Below are 18253 nucleotides of genomic sequence, written 5' to 3'. Positions count from 1 at the left end.
AAGTGGACGATCCGGGTGTCGTTCTATTAGAGGTTTTACGGTATGTGCCAAGTTACCTCGGTTCCTGTGTAAGATATCAAAAATTATTAACTGACAAATCATTGTGATGTTATAATAAGAATTATCTATGTCAGTTGATCATTTCTAGTTGTCTTTAACGCGAAATAAAATAAATGAGCTCAAAATTATCGTAAATTTTTTTTTTCAATTTATAGCATACTAAACTAAATCAAAGCTTTAGTTTTGTAATGGGATTTTTTAAATTCCCGAACTCTCATTTTTATGCTAGCCCTATGCTAATTTTGGCATTGTCGGCACACTTTTAAAAACTGATTAGTGTGATTCCAATTTTTGAGACTATTAGAAAAATACTAGAAAAATTTTTCAGGACCCGAAACTTGACTATGTTTACTGAAGAAATCGAGATATTATGCATTTTTGTACGATTCTGTAATTATGCTACAGTAAGTCCATTGCCACAACAGATCCACACAACAATATGCAATACTTCTCAATGAACCAACCCAGTTTTCTTGTCTATATTTTGAAGGTTTAATCGAACTTCGGGGTCTACACTTAGCGGAGCCAAGCGGTCATCGGCTGAGCTATAGGGTTGCGATCTCCGGATTCTAACGAAAAGCGCAGAATCCCAAAATTAAGAACAAAAACTACTCACCTCGAACACTCCCATATTTTGACGGCCGTATGTCTAATATCTCCATGAATAGATTTTAACCCGAGAATTTTCTAAAAACATGCAATGTTTTGGGAAGTGAGGACGATTATGAAGTTAAAAGGTGAGAAATATTATGACGGGAAGAAAACAAGGGTGAATAACTGTGGCACAATTCACAACAATTGTTCGGAATTCGAGGTCAGAAGTTCTAAAAAAATAACCAGACACATTGGAAACTGTACGTGGGGTCTGAGAACGGTTGGAGAGGAAGGAAATCCAATTGGATTTTAGTGACGGTCGAAAGTGTGAACAAAGAAACCAATGAAAACGAAGGATATGTCGGATGGGCAAAGAACCGAAAAGGAAGGAAGGTTAAGGGTATTGTTCTTCTTTTTGCCTTTTCTCCACTATCATTGGCAAAAGAAAGACCTCAAAAATCTGACCGGTGGTCTCTGCTGGCAGCCGTCATTGGCGAAATCGAGAGGATCGAAGACTCGTTTCGCTTTTTTTAAAATACACACAATGACTGTTTTTGCTCGGCTCAATTGCTCATATGCCGCCAAGTATTGTCTGCGTATCACGTCTTATCTAGTCTCTATGCTTTTGATCAGATCACTGATAGCCAATTAGGAGTTGAGATCCAAAAATAAAGGATTAATAAAGGAAATGAGAGGAATATGATTTAGGATTTCAAATTTTTGAAAGAAACAACAGTGACCGAGATCAAGAACCGAGCAAAAAAGTGAAAATCGAAAATTTCTGGAATCCTGAATCCCTAAATTCAGTTTTAAATTTTTGAACCAAAAATATCACTCATAGGTAATTTTCAAAAAATCAGACGAAGTATAGTAATGAAAAATTTTACAAAATCGATTTCTAATTGTTCAGAAATCCAAAACAACTTTTGCAAATAAGACAAATTATAGAACATCGTAAAACATTTCAGAATAATCCTATGACTTGCAGAAAAGGGCGTGACCATATTTTTCATAAGAATCAGATAAGTTTCAAAACCTTAAAATCTGATGATCCAAAAAAAAAGCCAAACGTGTTGTTCAATCGCAATGAAAAAATACTATCCTAGTTGACATTGAGTCACCGTCACCTGCCGAATCCAAAAAATCCAAAAGTTGCAGGTTCCTCCTCTCCTACCCATCCCTACTTATTTACACAATACTTGGGGCGGTGGTGTCTTTGATTGACAAGTAAGGAGATGATGAAGAAGAAGAGAACACATAAATAGGCAAAAGGGTAGTCGAAACGCAAATCTCATTAGAAAACTGGTAGGCAAAACTGTTTGTGGATGGATGGCAGGACGCCAAAAAAAAATTTCGTGAAGTGAAATGAATCAAGATGAGAGGAAGGAGAAGAAGAAGAAGCTTATCGTATTGCCACACGAATCGAAAAATGTAGGTTATGGACAGGAAGAAAAAAGGAAAAAACAGATATTAAACGGATGGGGGGAAGGAGGTAACAATAACGAAGAACATGTAAGAAAACGAGACGGTTTTGATTTATTATATAGGAGGGTTTCTTTTCTTCTTCTTTTTTTTATTGTATGTTTTCTGTACCTCAAAAGGACAAATTCCTTGAAACCAAGAAGGCCACGAAACATAGAGGAAAATAATTATAGAGGTGTGAGAAGGAAATTGAAATTTGTCTTATGAACTTGATGTCGAACGGTACATATTCCATAATGAATGGACAGAAAAGTAACAAGTGTATGCACTCTACAGCTGGCAGAAGGTCGTAATTGTCTTTCTACATACGATCCATCTGAATGAGTCCCTCCCGAGAAGACAGCTGCTGCTGCCAAACCATCCCTATCGCATTATCTGAGTGGATCAGGATATTCGAAAAAGAAGCGGAGAATCGGTTTTAAAAAGGGCTTGGTTTCGACAAAGTTTAAACCTTTTCCTTTTAGCCTCGGCAGCGATTTAAAATTATGCAAAACTTTGTTTTCTCTTTTATTGGAAGGAATAGAAATTAAGAAACTCAAAAATTCAGAAATTCAGAAATTCAGAAATTCAGAAATTCAACAATTCAGAAATTCAGAAATTAAGAAACTCAAAAATTCAGAAATTCAGAAATTCAGAAATTCAGAAATTCAACAATTCAGAAATTCAGAAATTCAGAAATTCAGAAATTCAACAATTCAGAAATTCAGAAATTCAGAAATTCAGAAATTCAGAAATTCAGAAATTCAGAAATTCAGAAATTCAGAAATTCAGAAATTCAGAAATTCAGAAATTCAGAAATTCAGAAATTCAGAAATTCAGAAATTCAGAAATTCAGAAATTCAGAAATTCAGAAATTCAGAAATTCAGAAATTCAGAAATTCAGAAATTCAGAAATCCACCTAGATTTAACAATTCAACAACGCATTTAAAAAATTAGAAAAGGTCGAATGGTGTCATCTTCCATATTTTTTCATCCAAAGGTGTCAAGAGGTTTCACGAGAGTAACTAGTTGAAATAAGAGTAGATAGGGGGAGAGCAACCGCCCGCGAGAGTTCTGTTTTCTCACATGCTCATTGCTGCCACACTCCTACTATTACAAACAAACTGATTCAAAAGTTTTAAAGGCGCAGAGAAAAGATCGAAAAAAAATTTGGTAAATTGCTTGAAAATTTGAACACCTGTTTGTTCTCTAGCTTAACGTAAATTTGAGAATAGAATTGCGAGATAAGAAGGTTAAAGACTTTAATAGGTGTTCTACTAGAGGGCTATAAAACCTAACAAACCCTTCACCCCAAACAAACTATCAGGAATTTGGAACAAAAGAGGAAAAAACGAAATAAAGCTTGATACGATTGTTAAATTGGGGGGTTATTGAGCCTGAAGAATAAGAAAACGGGCGGGGTCGCTCTAAAAGAAATGAGACCACCTGTTCCATTCTCAAGATGGAGAGAGGATCAAGGACGAGAAATAAAAGGAGGGGAGAATAAAATCTGAATGACATGCATTGCAAAATTCGAAATTGAAAGATGGAAAGTAAGAAAAATTTTTGGTATTTTAGTGGTTTTTGAGTTACCGTGAAAATTAATATAATGCCCATTAAAAACGTATTTTTTGAACCCACATACCGTTAACACTCTAATAGAACGCCACCCGATTAGTCGAGTTTGAGGCCATGTATCTGATGTTTTGTGAAAGATATCAAAAAGTGGTTAACTGATACAATATTGCTGATATCATGATAAACATTAGTTGACCAATTTTTCATAAATTTAAAAAAAAGTGAGATATATTGGCTCAAAGTGGACGGTCCGAGTGGCGTTCTGTTATAGTGTTTACGGTCCTGACTTATAAATTCGGAATTTCGGAATCGTCAAAATTATAATTTTCTGAATTTTTAAATTCCTTGATTTGTGAATTTCTGAATTTCTGAAGTTTTAAAATTCTGAAATTCTTAATTTCTGAAATTCCAAAATATCTGAATATCTAAAATTTTAAATTTTTAAAATTCTGAAATTCCTAACGTCTGAATTTCTGAATTTCTGAGATTCCGAAATATCTGAATTTCCGAATTTTTAAAATTTCCAAATTTCTGAATTTCCAAATATTCTGAATTTCCGAAATTGAGAATTTTTAAGTTTCTGAATTTCCGAAAATTAAAAAATTTTAAATTTCTCAATTTCCGAAAATAGACTTCACGCTAGTACTAATCTATACTATCTAGGCTCTTTTTTTACATTATTTTTTTGTTCGAAAAACGAGCAACTAGAAAATCACTGCATTAGAAATCCACACCAATTGAAACCTTTTCTATGAGAATTTCAAATTAAAAGAAGATCTATTTTAAGACGAATTAACATTAGACTTTAGCGGAAAAAATCACTGTTCCATGCCATCCGTTCTTTTGTGGTTTTCTTTTCGGTTTCATTTTCACTGGCGTGAAACTAATTGGGAGGAATGAGTAGAAAGAAGAAGTGAAAATTTTTTGTTCGGTGATTTTCTTGGAGAGTGAGAGTAGAGTAGCAACGGAAAAAAAGGAATTAGAAACTGAGAAACCAAGAGACACGCGTTGTGACAATTGACAGATTGCATATGACAGAAGGGTGGTAGGAATCGAGGCTCGAGTTACAATGGTAAGATGTGCGCAAGATGGCGAGTTTTCTATTCAATTTCTTCTTGCACAGCTCGGTTAATGACGTCTCATTCTCTTGTTTCCTTCCGTTTCCAAAGAAACTGCATCGAGAGGAGAGGTTCAAGAACATAAGAAGGAGGAGGATGAGCCACTATTACTAAATCCGCTTTTTAGTCCGAAAATACAGTGATTATTTTTATGGAAAATTTTCCAGGTAGGAAATTTTCCAGGTAGTGAGCGAAATAAAATAAAAAATATTGCTTGGAGAAGGCAATTGTGTTCCCGCCAAGTACTTCCCCTATTCAATTCAAACAGAGTGTGAAAAATTCTGAATCATTCTCACGATAACCGGCACTAGCACAAACACAACTCTCCACACCTATTTCGTCACTGATATGATTAGCGTTTGTTCTACAGTATTTTAAAAGTATTCCAAGGAAAAAAAGAGAAAAAACGAAATCCGTTACGCTGGACACAAAACTGACTGACCTCTTCCTTCGTTTCTCTTATCTCAAAAAAAAAAGATTAAAAATAGATAAAAATCCATCAGACCCCTCTCTTGTTTCTTGATTATATTCGGTAGTCATTTGAAAAAAAGGTACAAATAGTGGTGGGGGTCCACCGTCTTAATCACCCTTTGAAGTTTTGTCGGCATGCGGGAACATTTGAAAGAGCGTTTAGGAGAGATAATGAAAAATAATGGATACAAGAACACTGGGTTGACTAATTGATAAAATATTGGATGTTGTTGAATGGATTTATATGTGGTTGTGGAAAATGGGATTACTGTAGCCTCAAAAATCATGTTTTGACTCTTTCAGGAGACTTTAGTGTCCTCAAAAAATCAAAAAAAAATTACAGTTATATAATTTATGTTAAAATTTAAAAATAGATAAAAAAAACTAAAAGATGCATTTCTGTGGTTGATATTGGTTTGCTAACTTCCATATTGATAAGATATGCATTTTGGAAAACCAAAAAATGCCAAAATCGCACTGAAAATAAAATTGGCCACTTTAAAGCTGCTTATCTCGGTAAGTTGGATTTGTACAAAAAAAGTTGCCAATTACAAAAATGAAGGGCTGGTTGTGTTTAGTATACTCTGAATTTTTTAGACAAATTGAAAAATTCTAATATGCTTTTTTACGACTTCAAAGCTGACTATCTTTCTCAAGAGTTTATAATCTACTTGAAAGTCAAATAGCTTGAAAAATCGCTTAATACGGTTTTTAAATTGGGTCAAATAGCTTGAGAAAGAGAGGAATTCCGACAATTTTTGAATTTTCAAGCACAAAATGACTGCTATTCTTCTAAGAAACAATTGGAGTATTATTTCTCGTCACTCTCGATTTCCGGCTAAGACGGGTCAGTGAATTGTTTTATAATTGCTCCTCTTTTCTCATTCAGTCCCCTTACTGTTTTTGTCCCCTTCCGTACAGTAACCTTCAGATCACATTTTCCTCACAGATCATTCTCAAGTTTAGAAAACGACGTAATTAGGCAATGACCATTTTCGTGTTTACATATGTTTCCATTTTTGTGTAATCTATTTGCAAATACCTCTCCTCTTTCGGCGCCACCGCGCGACGACCCCACCTACGTTATAAAAAGGAACACAAAGTGTTGTCTAACCTAATCCATTTGTATACATGTTGCGGGCCTTTTGAACGGCGGCCCACTTCACATAGCTTATCAGGTATTAGCAATATACAAAGCACAAAACATCCAAAAAACAAAGCGTACCGTGAATAACCAGTGAGAGTGTCTGAGGTACATGTTTCGTGGGTTTTCTCCGGATTGGCGGCAACCTCGGGCTGAAATTATGATCACTCAAATGATCACAACTTCGGCTCAGTCGTTTTCGAATACTCGCTGCCGAGTCGTCTCGTTGGTCTCGTTGTAACGGTCGTCGAGATTGGGTTTGTGCGAAATGCACGTGCCTTGGAGAATGATGAGATTGTTGATGATACTCCAGTGGAATTGGTGACGGAGTATGCATATTCTCACGCGATAAATACCTGAAGTTACAGGAAGTGAGAGATGGTACAAATTCTTCTAAAAATGGAAAATCTAGGAAATAGAAAGGAGGTTCCAGGAAGGAAAGAGAAGCAAATTTTCCGAAGTAGATGAATTTTTGGTATATTAAAAATTGGGAAAAAAGGTACAGGTTTGCCTAATGATGCTCAAAAATTATTTTTAAAAATTAATCTGAAATCTTGTGATCTGTTGTAACTAATACAGCTAAAAACTAAATCCTAAGGGAAAATCACAAAATATAAGTCCCAGTACACCGAATTTGATTTGAATCATACCGTATTTCCTCTACTAGAAGAACCCGAAATGTTGAGCACAATTATCTCGATATCTGTGAAAGGTAACAAATTTTTGTCAATTGATAAAATATTGGTGATATTAAGATAAATAATTTATCAGTTGACGAATTTTTGATATCATTTACAACAATCGAGATATTTGGGCCTAAAGTTGACAATTTAAGTGGGTTTCTATTTTTAGTGAATACGGCATTTCAGATAATATGGATTTCACATTTTTTAAACTAAAAAAAATCATAAATTGGTAAATTTGAAAAAAAAACTCCAGCACGTTTTTTGTCTAGACTTCACGCTAGTTCTAAAAAATAGAAAGTGAGGTATAAGCAATTTGTTGAAGTGCTGGTAATACTTTCTTGCTGCTAATATGTTGACAAAGTTCTTGAAAAAATCCTCCTCGAACAGACCAGGGAACAAAACGATTGACAATTTTCATTTTCAAAAAATTGGTAATTGAACCTGTTACCTAGAGGAAGTGAAAAAAATGTTGGTTCGATTTGAATTCTCTATTCAATGCAAAAAAAATAACACAACAATACCTAGTAACTGGTTAGACCAAAGGTAAAAAGGCACACTTTTGAATGGCAAAGAGAAAAATAGAGAAAGAGGTATATTCCAACATCAAGATAAAAGGAAAAGTCTATTCCGGGTCAGTCGAGTGTGAAAATGGCGACTAATTTAAGTTAGTTGAACCCCTTACAGCACTTTCACTAACTTGGAATCAAAGAAAAATCAAGGAAATCTAAATAAAAAAGTTCTAACCCACCTCTCTAAAAGGCTCATGTCTCCCGTGTCACACCGATGTAGTTTTCTTGCGTGCAGTCCACCGCCGGTCCTCAGGTGAACAGCAGCGGATGAGGATGGTTGTTGGGTAGTGGCCGAGAGGCGGCCGCTCATCATGTCGAGATCCTTGAACGACACTCGTTTCTCGGCTTTTGATAGTTGCTCAGCGGCCAGCGCCTGCGTGTTCACGTACAGCGGTATCGATGACGTGGCACTTCCACCAGAGTAGGTGTTGGGAACTCTGTGGCTTTGAGCGCATGTCGTCGTGCTGCTTCGTTTCTTATTATTATTGGTTAGCAACAAATGGTGCAGAGCATTGGGATGAACCCCCTGACGATGCATGGAGCCCGTCGAGGAGTGCGACGACGCCGACACTCGTCGCTCGATCGGGCTCCGTGGCTTGAGATTGGACGACGTGGCGGTGTGGTGTGAAGTAGCAATGAACGAAATGAACGAAAATTAAGAAGATTAGAGGGGAATGGCTTTAGGTAAGACCGACGGTGTGTCCGTGGCTATGTCCTACAACACACACACACTTTTTGCCCGATAACTTTTGGTTCTTCTTTCTGTTTTTTCTCCTCTCTTCGTTTAGCCGCCTGCCTGCCAACCGTCGTCCTCTTCTTCTATTGCTTATCGTTTTGCGAATGGCGTTAATAACCCGTCCTATCACAATTCGACCAGCTTCGTCTTTTCGCCTCGTGTCCTTTTTCCGACGTTCGGCGTTGCGCAATTGAACAGAAGAACAAAGCGTTCTGCGATATTTGATGGATATATATATATATATCGGATTCAGATTCAGAATTTGTAGGTTTCGTTCTATAAGTATTTCTGTAAAAAAAGAATCTTCGGTTGCGCAAGAGAAGAGAGATGTTAGAATAAAAAAACACATAAGTACTGAATAGTCAAAAAGGGATAAGAGTGGGGTCATAAAATTGAATGGTAGACGTTGAAAATTGTTTACCGCCGACAGGTTTGAACTTGCTTTCTGATTTTATGCATTATAGTCTAATCTTTCTGTTTTGGAATGTTTCCGGTCAGTATTTGAGGAAGAGAGAGGATGAGTCAAAGGATTCATAACTAAACAGAAAGAAATAAAATTCAGAAATTCAGAAATTCAGAAATTCAGAAATTCAGAAATTCAGAAATTCAGAAATTCAGAAATTCAGAAATTCAGAAATTCAGAAATTCAGAAATTCAGAAATTCAGAAATTCAGAAATTTAGAAATTCAGAAATTCAGAAATTCAGAAATTCAGAAATTCAGAAATTCAGAAATTCAGAAATTCAGAAATTCAGAAATTCAGAAATTCAGAAATTCAGAAATTCAGAAATTCAGAAATTCAGAAATTCAGAAATTCAGAAATTCAGAAATTCAGAAATTCAGAAATTCAGAAATTCAGAAATTCAGAAATTCAGAAATTTTAAAAATTATTTATCTGAAAATAAAACTAATCAAAAATTCAAACTGGAATTTTTTTCAAAATAATTTCATCTAATATAAATTTAACTTCAATAGAAGTATTCAGAAAATTGCCTAAAGAAGGGCTCCCACACTGTTGAATTTGAGCTCAATTATCTCGGCTACTATTAGGTTGGCGGGAAAGTCTTTGTCACTCTGTTTGTTTAATCACTGTTCTCGTATATGGAGGCTGTGTATGATATCGACTCTAGTGAATAACAAGGTGATAAGAACCTTCCATATAAACAAGTCCCCATTTCCTTCCCTGCTCCTCATCTGTAATTGAAACGATATGTTTGTTCCCACTGCTATTCACATCAGACATGTTTTGATTTACCTCTTCCTATCTCACACCACGATGAAGGATTCGGAAACTTTCTTGAAGAATGTGTACAACACACATGCCCCTCACTACAATACTATTCGCAATTGGTTCCATCGTTTCAAAAAGATGACTTCTCGCTCGATGAAAAGGATCGCTCTGGGAGACCCCGTGAGTTGGATTTGGACAAGCTGAAGCACGCATTGCAATCGGATCCATTTCAATCTAGCCGTGAACTAGCTGTCACATTCGGAGTTCACCATAGCACAGTCCTTGAAGGTTTGAAGTCTCTTGGAATGAGAAAACTTTTTGGTCGATTCATACCTCATCACCTGACTCAAGCCAACCTTGACCGCCGAGTCGACGATTCGATTACTCTTCTCACTCTCCACGCGGGCGATCGATGGCTGGACCGGCTAATAACCGGAGATGAGAAGTGGGTCTTCTACGATAATCACCACAGGAAATCCCAGTGGGTTGGAGAAGGAGAGAGCCCACAGGATGTCCCCAAACCCGACCTTCATCCGAAAAAAGTTATGCTCTCTGTGTGGTGGGGAGTGGACGGCCCCATCTACTGGGAACTTCTGCCCGAGGGCAAAACAATAACTGGAGACCTCTACACTACTCAACTACGAAACCTCAAGAAAGCAGTCGACCGTTCGGCCCTGAAAGACAAGAAAGTGACTATCAACATGATAACGCTCGCCCACATGTTTCGAAACAAGTGAAGCAGGAGCTGATGGGATATGGATGGAATGTTCTCCCTCACCCCCCGTATTCTCCTGATCTTGCTCCTTCCGACTATTGGTTATTTGGCGATATGACACGTGCCTTCGAAGGAAGAAGCTTCAATTCCCGTGGAGCGGTCGAAGCGGCACTCAAACAATACTTTGCCTCACGCCCGGCTGGATTCTACCGCAATGGAATCCATAAATTGAGGGAACGTTGGAGACATGTTGTTGATAATGATGGACAATATAATTAATTATTCGGTTATTTTTTCTTTGAGAAATAAACTATTGAAAAAGTGACAAAGACTTTCCCGCCAACCTAATATTAAAAATATCAAAAAGATGTCAATTGATAAAATGAATACCACATTACGATAAGCAATTTATCAGTTGTCAACTTTTTACTGTATTTGACAGGGATCGAGGTAATTGAGCTTAACGTTGACAATTTGAGTGGGGCTCATATTAGAAGAAATACGATTAATAAGTAAACATACCGTATTTCTTCTGATAGAAGCCCACATATACCATCAACTTTGACCTCAATAATTTCGATTCCTGTGAAAGATACCAAAAAATTATCAACTGATAAAATATTTATCATAAAGTGGCCAATGTTTTATCAGTTAGAAAATTAGAGATGTCTTTTGCAAGAATCAAAATGATTGAGCTTAAAGTTGATGGTTTGGGTGGGTTTCTATTAGAGGAAATAAGGTAATATTCTCATATGAAGTTCAAAGAAATGTGCTGAAAAAAAGAAACTACAAACAGAGCTATTTCGCAAAAAATAAAATATCATTTGACTGGATAAAATACGACAGAAAACGGCAAACTTAGCTACTCCTAAAATGGCGAAAAGAATTTTGGCCAGCCAGCAAAAGCTGCGTTTCTTTTTTCTGTCAGCTTCAGAATCCTCGCCGATTGTTAGAAACCATTTAGTCTGTTCAAAGGCTAGGATTATCATTTTTTTATGGTCAATCGGAGAAGAGGGGGGATTTTGGAAATGAGTAGATCTCGATTCAATGGACGACAAAAAAAGTCTGGTCTCAGTCTTGACCGAATAGAAGCATAGCACCCAAAAAAAAAGTGCGAGACTTTTACAAGAGTGGAACAAAATCTTGGGAGGAGGTCGGAGTCAAGGGTTGTGAGAGAGAGACATACAACACCTTGAGAGTGAGAGAGAGACTCATGTATGCTTAACAAGCACCTGTGGGGGGGGGGGGGGGGGGAGAACAACACATTTAGGTAGACAAAAATGGAGAAAAATTAAGGGAACCGGGAGCTTTCCTTCGTGGGATAATCCGTGAGCCATGAGAGATTCGGAGCAATTCAAAAAAACATAGGTAAGACAAAGGTGGAATGAAAGGGTGGCGCGAGCGAAAGTTTGTACTTGGGATTAAGACCGTGCCGACTAAACCGTAATTTTTCTATTAAACAGTTACATTTTTCGATGACGATGATGATGATGATCAATATTTTCACTTCCTTACCATTGCTTGCTCATCAAATTTTTTGCTCCGTATTGTTTGCGGATTCCGCCTATTCCGTCAAAGAGGAAACTCGTTAGAAGACTAATCAACGAGTGTAAAAAAAAGATCAAAGTATCAGATAAAAATAAATAAAACAGGAAAATATAATCATAAAAACTTTGAACGTTTCGTTTAAGGTCACAGGCTCCTAAGTGTGGAAAAATGACGCGTCATGTTGTAGCCACTTCACAGAGCATTGTTTACAGAACGACACAAACTAACAAAAGGTCATTGCTTCTAGAAAAACTACAAGAAACTAACCGAAAAACTCTACGGGTACACCGCGGACAGTTGAGAACTTTGTAAGACGGCTAGGAATTCTGGAGATACTGAAGAATCGCTCCTTGGTTGGTATTCGCTCCTTAGGATGACGAGTATAGGATCTAGCAATCGTGTGTGGTCCGGAAATAGGGGACCCGAAATGATCTGGGAGAAGTCCTGAAAATGATAGATTTTCAGTATTTTTTACTTTTTCTTTCTTTTTTTCAATGTAGACTCATATACATTTAATATTGTGTTTGCTGTATATGTTTCCACACAAAGAAACGTCGGAAAATGCAGGGAGAGTGGTTATTTATTGCATGAAATTGTGGGGTGTTAACTTACCCCAGTGTTTAGCAAATGCCGACCGATCACCATCCATACGAACTGTCCGGTTTCGTTGAAGCAGGCGTTTCTGAAACGGCTAATTTATTGGTTTTGGAATAGCCAAAATTGATTGTAGACTGCAAGATCTAGAAATTTCTTTGCAAAGCACTTCTAGATGAGCTCCTTAACTTTGAGCTAATTTATCTCGGTACCTGTCAAAGACATTGAAAAGTTGTCAACTGAAAAGTTGTTCATCATTTTATCACAAATGTTTGTTTGGTTGACAAAAATAAAATGTCTTTAACAGGAACCGAGAAAAATGAGCTCAAAGTGCATTTATCATACTTGCGACCGGGCCTTTGCCGGGCCTTTGCGGGATCTGCCAAAGTTTTTTTTAGAATCGATATTTCAAGACCAACTAAATCAGATATTATAGAACTCAACGAGTGCTACAAAATGGCATTACTTGGAAAACTGTGTTTCGTTTATGAACAAAGTTACAGGCAAAAAACTCAGCTACGTTATGACTTGTAACTTTGTTCATAGACAAGACACAATTCTCCAAATAGTATCATTTTGTAGTACTCGCCAAATTCTATTATATTTGAATTAATTGATTAAAAAATATTGATTCAAAAAGAAACTATGGCATGGCCTGCGAAGGGCCCGTCAAAGGTGCGGTCGCAAGTATGGAGAAAAGGCTTTTACTAGAGAAAAGAGGTGAATGGGCAAAATGGGCACACATTTTGAAGAAAATCGAATTCTCAAATTGTGGGAAGAAATGAGGTTACACTGGATTTGTTGCGTAATCTTGAAATTGTAGGATCAGAAGGAATTGGGTCATTTGTAAAAAAGTAAGGCAGTTGGAAAGTTTGTTTTAAGTTTCTATTTTGAGAATTTGGTTTTTTTTCAATTCTAGGCTGTGTAGCTAAATTCCAGCTGAAAATTTTCGATTTTTGAAGAATAGTAATAATGAAATTAAAAAATTGTAAGACAGTTTTTCATTGAATTGAACTTTTTAAAATTAATTTTCATCAATGACTAACAGAAGGAAACAAAGTTTTTCTCAAAAAAAAAGTACGAATTTATACAGTTTTTTCAGGCGGATGTGCTTATCACTGGCAAAGGGAAATTTATGTTCCAATTACCCTGGCAGCATCTTTGACACTCATTTTTACACTTTTCAATCAAAATTTAGACTAAAAAAACTTCAAAAGAAGAACGTTCAAAAGTTCAGTGAAAGATCAACTTACAGTAACAAATGGGTATTCTTGTTTGTAACAACTCATGGTGCTCTGTCTGGGATCGAAAACACAGTAGCCAGCATGCCAAGGAAGTTTGACTTCTTTGTTCATCATTTTTGTTGGATTACCCTCTGAAAAATTTTAAAATTGAAAATTTCAAGGTTTCCTCTAGAATGAACAATTTTTGAAAAACGTTTGTTCAATAAGATATATCGGATAAAAAGTGTGGATGACTATTTTCATCTCGAGGATCGTTTCAAGTGGCAATTAGAAAATCTCGGGGATAAGAAAAAGAAAATGATGGGGATACAATGAGTCAAGGTTGGCAAAAAGATACAATTTTCAAGCAATTATTGGCCTTTCGCATTTTTTCTTTGGTTTTTATAAAAAGTGAATTATTGTACAGTTGAGAGCGGGCTACTCGACAAGACACGCGAGACAGATATATATCGAATTGACTCTTTCTTGTGAGATATATATTATATTATTAATGCGAAAGGTGCTAAATCAAACAGCCGGAGAGCGGAAGAAAGGGATTGTCGACAGGGGAGAAAAAGAAGGAATATGCAAAAGTATTGTTTGAGCTAAATTTGAGAAGGGATTGGAAACGTATCCGACATGGAGATCATTTAAATCTAATTTCAAATTTGGAAAAGTTTTTTTCCAGGAAATAGATTCGCAAGGACCAAATTATACCAAATAACAAATGACCTCAAAAAAAAACTCTCCGGAAACCCTGTAATAGAAGGGCCCTTTAAAATTTTTCAGACTGCCCAAATTTGTTTGAAGTTGTAGTTTTAGAATTTATTGTGTTGGGAGCTTTAAAATGAGCCTAAACACGGCTAAATTTGATTGATTTCAAACATTTCAAGGGTCAATGCGCCTTTAAAATCGAAAAAATCAAAATGGGCGGAGCCTAGCCTTGTCTTAGCTCATTTTAAAGCTTTCAACAACACAAATCTATTGCTCTAATTTTCACCACAATTGCTCCAAATCTGAGCAAGTTGAGGTTTGAAAAAGCTGCAGTGCAGAGAAGCGAGACACACCGCGTCTCTAACGAGCGGAGCCCAGTCGTGTTCATACTCATTTTAAAGTTCTTGGCGTGAAAAATGTTAAAATGTAGTTTTTATCAAACTTTAACTAAAATTAACAAAGTTATGGAGCATTGTCGAATTTTAAGTCAGTTCCAGACCCATTTTCAGTGGAATTTCATCCAATTTTTTGCAATTTCTCTAACTGACATTACGGTGAGTCAAATTCTTGTTTTTTTAAAGCTTCTTTGAAGCAGCAACAAAAAAACAAAAGTTTCAATAAATTCCAAAAAAAAGCCAGATTATCCCAGTCAAGATTGAATGCCACCGTATGCTTGAATTTTTGAGCTCAATTATCCTCGTTCCTAAAAGAGATATAAAAAATCTGTCAAGTGGTAAAATGGTAAGCATATTATCACTAACACTTTATCAGTTTGCAAATTTTTTATATCTCCTAGGAATCAAGGGAAAATTGAGTTTGAATCAGAAGTACAACGTGGCGAGCATTTACGATATACGACAACTTGATATCCAAACTTTCTCTGAAAATCTAAGAACTAAAAAATCTCAACCACTAGAGAATATATAAAACGCGAAAAAGTGGAAGTCGTCGTTTTTGCGATTTGTTTATTCATACGGATTTAGAACTGAGAAACGAATATGTTTGTATTAAGGAGAATGCTTATGCATAGGAAATGCCGGGAGGGCTGCACAGACGAAGGTTTCAATTTCTTCCTCCCGCAACTTGTCAAAAATTTTATTGGTTTTTCTTAAAGTAGGAGGTGGTGGTGTCAAAAGGCAAAAGTAAACATGCGAAATGAAGCTTGAGGAGGAATCTTTCTGTCTCTTTTTCCTCGTTTTCCGTCAGATTTCACCTCATTTCGAGGACTTCTTCTGTATTTTTTTTTTAGTTTTCGCCCATCCTAATTTCTCTCTTCACTTCGTAAAATTTTAGGATGAGGTCATAAACAATAAGAGGCCGCCGCGCTGAGGCTGCAGCGTTTTATGTGTTAGATGACTCAAAACTAGAGCTACCAGGTAATACGAATATGAATCTGGAGAAGAGAGAAAGTTGAAAATGAATCATACTGAAAAAACTTTAGTGGTGAAACGAAACGGTGGAGAGTGGAAAATTCAGAACTTTATTCTTTTTCACAAACACGTTTTGTTTTGCTACAAATTAACAAATTAGGAAAAAGTGTCAAGAGGATAAATGCCATAGATCTCACAGGAAGATAAGCTGAAAAATAAGTAGAAATTTAAATAAAAATGGGCAAAAAATTATTTTCTCTAGAAACAATACCTTCAGAATGCATATAGAAGTAAATGAGAGGAAAATGAACATCGGCATGAAATGAAAGTGTCACAGTAATGTAGCTATATACCAATAGACTTCCCCGGCTGGCTACTACTGCCGTCCACACAATAACGATCAGTATAGTGAAAAAAGAGGTCTAATGAATGTTTCTATAGCTAGTAGCTACTTAGTTTTTATGACGGATCGGATCGTAGAGATGGATTGAAGAATCGATCCTAAAATTAAGTATTTTTTTCGGTCATCTGATAATATTTTTAAACAAACTACTAAGATTTTTCAAAATAACTTTCGACTTACATACTTGGAATTTTAAAATACTTGAACTTGTAGAAAAATGATTAAATTGAGCCAATTTTCACTAAATTGTAGTTTGCCGGATGGCCAAAATTTTAAGAACGGTATGAAAATGAAAATCATAGTTGCAAGCGAGCCGGCTGATAACTTTTTCGTAGAACGAGATATTCAGACAGTTTTGATACCAAAAGATAGATGTCGACAAGACCCATCACGCTTATATCATTCGAGCCAGATACATGTCCTATAACATGTTGAAAAATGTGTTTGAAGGACAATTTCTGATCAACTCGACAAAAAGCAGATTTTTTGTCATTCAGACACATTTTTCGACATGTTGTTGGACCGGAATTTGGCTTAAATCGTACATGCGCTATAGGCCTTGTTGAGATCTATCATTTGGTACCAAAACCGTGTGAATATCTTGTTTTAGAGACATGTTTATCAGCCGGCCCGCTACCTGCCACTATGGTTGTTGTATTTCTAAGAAAAACTTTCCAATATTTTAAGTACTAACTACAGTAATTTTATTGAAACTGTCACGAAAATAGCATAACAAAATGTGTGTGCAGCTTCAATAGAGGAAAAAGAAAATCAGGTCAAAATGGTCTTTGGTAAATTTAGAAAACACATTTTTAGAACAATTTCTGGAATTCTAATTTCACAAAATTGGGAACTCCACCCGTTTGGTTCTACATAAGAACCACATAGATCATACAATGAAAAGAGCAGCTACCTCTGAACCACAATAAAACTCTAATGGGTCTCTTTTCTGAAGTCGCAACACGATGGGTACACTTACCACAAACGATAAGCCAACCATGACAAATGGGCTGCTGCAGGTCGTCTTTATCGGTTTTTCTGGTCCATCTTTTTGCTGCAACTGCCACTTCACCATCCGATTCACTTCGCATTTCGCCTTCTTTTTCTTCTTTTTCCTCTTCCTCCGGTTTCTCGTCAATGACAATCATTCTGGAAAATGGTTTTTTGACTGCTTCCGAAGTTAGAAATTGAGTGAAAATGGAAGGAAAGAACTCCGAATGAGGACTGGTGAGGCGAGAAATATGTGAGCGAGAAATGGGGAACTGAAATTGGCAGCAAGAATGACAAAAAAACATTCAAAAAAAGGAATAAATGGAGTTAATTCTCTATTTTTTAGTTTTTTCGAAAATGGTCCTCGTTTCTACTTTTATTGAATCTTATGATTTCCAACGGGTCTAAATGTTTTGGGCCCGTGAAATTAATCAGAATTTACAAACAAAAGCAGAACGACCAATAAGTATCAGATGTTGAATTTGAATTTCAGATCGAAATTTGGTATTAGGCTGGAAGGAAAGTAACTGTTAATTTTTGAATTTGTGAATAACACAAAAACAAGAATTATCCAAAATTGACAGTATGTACTGTCGTGGTCCACGATATGTTGACAACATTCAAGTAACTTGTGAATACCATCCCTCCAAAAGCCAGCTGGCCGCGACTCAAAGTATTTTTTCTGGCCAGCTGGTTTTTGGAGGAATGGTATCCACTGCTAAAAACGCAAAAAAAAAATGAAATAAAAAAAGCTAAAAAGGTTATGCCAAAAAACGTGGTTCCAACAATTATAAAGTGTTCTCGTTACTAGTGGGGTACTACAGAAAACATTAGTTAGAGGGAATCCAATTTCGAAGGAGACAAACAATGTTTAGAAATTGTATTGGAAACTGAACTTTTAACAGAAAGAGCCTACAAAACTGTTCATGAATCTCAAACGGGTATAAGTGGGATTAGTGAAGACTGAATTCAAAACAAAAAACAAGATCTCATTGCACTCGTCATAACGAAACAAGGATGAAATGAATACGGCAAGAAAAAAACACAA

At 36.3% G+C, this 18253-nt stretch overlaps 2 protein-coding genes across 2 annotated transcripts in view; both read right to left on the bottom strand.

Moving 5' to 3' along the window:
* The window catches only part of CBG16126, a gene marked incomplete at both ends in the record, with an annotated part of 13706 nt that extends 2077 nt beyond the window's left edge, over positions 1 to 11629 (bottom strand). Inside the window, one exon of the mRNA XM_045238873.1 lies at positions 11590 to 11629. Coding sequence (XP_045095913.1) covers positions 11590 to 11629 — 40 coding nt within the window. The remainder of the gene's footprint in view (positions 1 to 11589) is intronic.
* A 544-nt stretch (positions 11630 to 12173) lies between these two features.
* On the bottom strand, positions 12174 to 17363 carry CBG16128 (the record flags this gene model as incomplete). Its single annotated transcript, XM_002643423.1, has 4 exons — positions 12174 to 12355; positions 12524 to 12593; positions 13759 to 13880; positions 17195 to 17363. 4 exons carry the CDS (start codon positions 17361 to 17363, stop codon positions 12174 to 12176), a joined length of 543 nt encoding a protein of 180 aa, XP_002643469.1.
* Between the last annotated feature and the right edge of the window lie 890 nt (positions 17364 to 18253).

The sequence above is a fragment of the Caenorhabditis briggsae genome, assembly GCF_000004555.2.
Source record: "Caenorhabditis briggsae complete genome, chrX, whole genome shotgun sequence".
NCBI classification, from domain to species: Eukaryota; Metazoa; Nematoda; class Chromadorea; order Rhabditida; family Rhabditidae; genus Caenorhabditis; species Caenorhabditis briggsae.
The sequence above is the reverse complement of the archived record's forward strand: the minus strand, read 5'-3'. Positions and strand labels throughout refer to the sequence as shown.